At 38.7% G+C, this 3,978-nt stretch overlaps 1 protein-coding gene across 1 annotated transcript in view; it reads left to right on the forward strand.

Moving 5' to 3' along the window:
• Positions 1 to 2,791, forward strand: part of agps (alkylglycerone phosphate synthase) — a 30,458-nt gene extending 27,667 nt beyond the window's left edge. Inside the window, exon 20 of the mRNA XM_008328322.3 lies at positions 9 to 2,791. Within this exon, the coding sequence (XP_008326544.2) occupies positions 9 to 130 (122 nt within the window). The 3' untranslated portion in view covers positions 131 to 2,791. The remainder of the gene's footprint in view (positions 1 to 8) is intronic.
• Positions 2,792 to 3,978: the final 1,187 nt, after the last annotated feature.

The raw sequence follows: 3,978 nt of genomic DNA on the forward strand, positions 1-3,978 counted from the left end.
ACATTCAGTGGGCACACTGCGAAAAGAGTGGATGAGGGAAACCATCTCCAGTGTGGGAATGGGAATGCTCAAGTCCGTCAAGGACTTTGTGGACCCCAAAAACATCTTCGGCAACAGGAACCTCCTCTGATTTTTCTGCTGCTCCCGACAGTTCTTCACCTAATCTTTTTTTTTCTAAAAGCTTTGTGTGTGTGTGTTTTTTGATTAATCAAATACTAGATGTATATTTGAAATTGACAGAGTACTCATCCCTTATTCCTGGAGTGTCATTCAGTGCCATTCACAGATACTTTTGCATCACGTTGCACTAAATCGCTATAACAATCACTTATGCTTTCTGGTGTGATACTACAAAAAACCCTCAATTTTTTTTATCTCCTTTTTGTTCTTCTTTACATATTTTTGCCAACATACCGTTGTCTATATGTGTGCATGTGTGTGTGTGTGTGTGTGTGTGTGTGTGTGTGTGTGTGTGTTTGTGGGGGGGGGGGGGGGGGCCGTGTGTGTGTCCGTGTGTGAGTTTATGAGACTTTTATGTACTAGAGGAATGCGCTCTCTAAAGCTCTGTGCCTTCCTAAAGCTTTTCTCTGCCTCCACCTTCTCCTGCACACACTCTCCTCTGCCTTTTGTTGTACTGACCTATTGTCATAAAAACATAGACTGTATATAAAAACTGGAGGTAGTTATCTGTGGTCTAGAGTGAAGCTTTGAAAATTGACTGGAAATGTTTTAGCATTTTTGAAGGGGAACTTCAAAAAAACATGCTATTTTTAAAAACTATAAATGATTCTGACAGGAATAAGTCCAATTCACAACAAGAAACAAGCAGAGTTGTCTGTTCATAATTGGTACTTTCTTGGTCAGTATCCTGGAGCATGTATTTAGATGCATGTACATGTCCTTTAGGATACAGATTTCACATGTAAAGACTGTCTGATTACTGAAAATATTTAGTATTTTTTTTAATGATAAATTGCAATCACAAAATATCTATGGATTGAATTGCATTTTCACCGGAACGGCTGATCTTTGGAAAAATGTGCCATTTTTAGTCATAATTCAGATGGAGTGCAATCTTTACAGCGGCTCCTTTGTTCAGCTGACTACATCCATTCCTTATAAATAGTCTTTGCATCAGAAAGTTTGTGGTCTACGAATGGGTGCGCACCACCTTTTGAAGAACCTGCCTCACTCACCCTTCGACATAGTCCAAACCCCAAACTTTGTTGACCGTTGAGGGTGCAGTACAGTTAAAAATAGAGATTGTCTTTTTGTGATTAGTTTTCTACTAAAATAGAAAATGTCCCTTTCATGGTTAGTTAATGAAAAAGGAAGTTTGAAGAAAGAAAGGAAAAGCCATTGTGGGTTTTTGTTTGTTTTTGAAGTAATGCTTCAGTGTGACCGTGTTTGCAGTTGAAAGCCTCTGTATCTCGGTGCTGACGCTGTACCAAAGACTCGACGCATCAGTCCATGCAAACACACTGTAGAGAACTGTTGTGTTACTGACACTTTCCCTCATTTAAAAGTTGTCATAATATGCAAAAATAATCTATCAGAGATGTAAAATGTGTGTATTTATGACTGTTACACATGCTAACAAATTAAATACCAAGGAAGTCTGGCAGTTTTCAACACAGAACCAAAGGGTTTGTTCCGATGTAGTCCACATTCTCCCACTGCTTCATTTGAATAAGTACAGACAGATCGTAACGCTGTTTCTATCATTCACTTTGTACTGCAGTTGTGGCATGTAGTCATGATTTAATTGCTCTGGGAAACAGGTGCTGAATCACCTGGAGACGGTTATTGTCACTGATAAGTAGAAATATAACGTCAGTGAAAGTTAGAAAACAGCACCACAACCTGGTTAAAATTGGAAGTGTTCGGTCATATTCACCAACATGTTTCGTGTCTTGACCACTATCTCATTAGTTGGTAAAGACACGAAGTGGGCTTTGTGATATAGACTGTAGAATCCTCAGTAAAATGTTTAATGACATAATGGCCCCTACACTGACTTGTAAACAAACCAAGTTACTTCTGAAACCAGTCCAGCACCAAAAGGTTTCTCTAACTCTGACCAAGACCTCAGGGTTTTCCAGTCCAATCAAGCTCATCCCAGATCGTGTGGTGTCTCACTCTAAAGCTGTTCATGTTGCATCATGCTTGAAATATTTTTTGAGTGTCTGTGTTGGACTGAACCGGAACCAGTATTTTACATCGCCCCAGCCCCTCCTCCCACCCCACCCCCAACACACAGAGTAAGAGTGACCTTGAACAACAGTGTTTTGTGTTACAAGTTGCCAGATTTCCTCTTTATAAAAACTCTTAATTTAGTTTGCTGTGTGAAACACGCTGTAGAGTCACTGAGGGTGAGAGGTTGTTGACCTTTTATCGAAAGGTTTATTTTGAAATGGTTACTGAAATGTACTGAATTTTAATACCTGAGTTGTACCATTTGAAGCCATGTTTACTGTTATGTCCATTATTTTCCCTTACTGATGCGTGCTTTATGGTTTGTTTTTCCGTTTTGTTTTGTTTGTTTTAGGGTGGGAGTGGGGTTGGGCTGTCTTATTTGATATTCTCCAACTAGAAAATCTGGTTGAGGACCTAATGTTGGGAATGTAAGCCCTGTGTCAAAACATTTGAAAGCTTTGAATAATGCGTTAACTGTCCTTTGTTGTTTTGTTATTTTCCCACTTCTCTTAACAATGTAGTAACACTTGTGTACATTTTGTCTGTGCTGTTTGTGCAATAAATCCAGTAAAAAACAAGAAATCAACAACAAAAACATCCTAAGTCCATCATGGCCTCTTGTTGACCATTTCCTATTCATCTCAACAGTAGACTTTTGTTATATTGTCACATAGATCTGAGAGGATCAGTCGGATCCTGGAAGCGTGGATTTTATTTGCTCTTCCCCCTCAACCTGCGACACACTGAGCTCAAAGTAATCCGGAAAAGATGAGTTCAACATGGCTTCTTGTCAGGCTTTTACTTCTCTCTACGCACAAGCTCATTCGGAAATCATGTTCACCCACGCATCCGCCCACACACTGCCTGCTGACGTAACCAGCACCACCTATCTACGGCGTCGGAGCTTAGCCTTGGACAGTGAAATGCATTGCAGGTATTACCGCCCTCCCACTGTGCTTTTTACAATGGATGTGATGTACGTGGAAAAGTAATGGTTGCAAACTAGAAGATTGACTCTAGTAGTTCTCTATGTTATGTAGCGTTTCTATAAGTATACTATACACAAAGTATCTGTATAAAGTCAGCTATTTTCTGTTAGTAATACTATGTCAGCATAATGTACATTTTCTTAATGATCGTAACGTCTGCAGGGTTTCTTTCAAAGATGACTTCGTTGTGTAACCATACATTTGTCCACAAGAGGGCAGAATTGCACTGGAGGAAAATTGAAAAGGACGGAAACCACTGAAGTGTTAAAAGTGACGCCCATCTATCCTTGGTGAAACCTGGTGGCTGGTGAGTTTACACACACACACACACCTCTTTCTCTCTTTCTTTCTCCATCATCCATCACACACAAGGATTACGCTCTTTATTTTCCACAGCCACAGGTATCAAAGATCCACATGTGGCTCCACAGCCGCAGGTTGACGACCTCTGATATAATATTTTACTGTGATCAAAGTATATTTTTTCTGAATTTTAACCACAAAAATGGACATAGCTAAGTATTTTAAGCCAATTTAGTGTATTTTTAGTCATTTTTGAGAAACTTTTATTTTCAGAGATTTGTTCAGAAACTTATTGGTATAGTAGTTTTACTGTGATCAAAAGTTGGCATACCAAATAAGTATATTTTTTCTGAATTTTAACAACAAAAATGGACATAGCTAAGTATTTTAAGTCAAATGAGTGTATTTTTAGTCATTTATGAGAAACTTTTATTTTCGGAGATTACTTCAGAAACTTATTGTTTTAGTAGTTTTACTGTGATCAAAAGTT

Source organism: Cynoglossus semilaevis, chromosome 16 (assembly GCF_000523025.1).
Source record: "Cynoglossus semilaevis isolate Cse_v1.0 chromosome 16, Cse_v1.0, whole genome shotgun sequence".
Lineage (NCBI taxonomy): Eukaryota > Metazoa > Chordata > Actinopteri > Pleuronectiformes > Cynoglossidae > Cynoglossus > Cynoglossus semilaevis.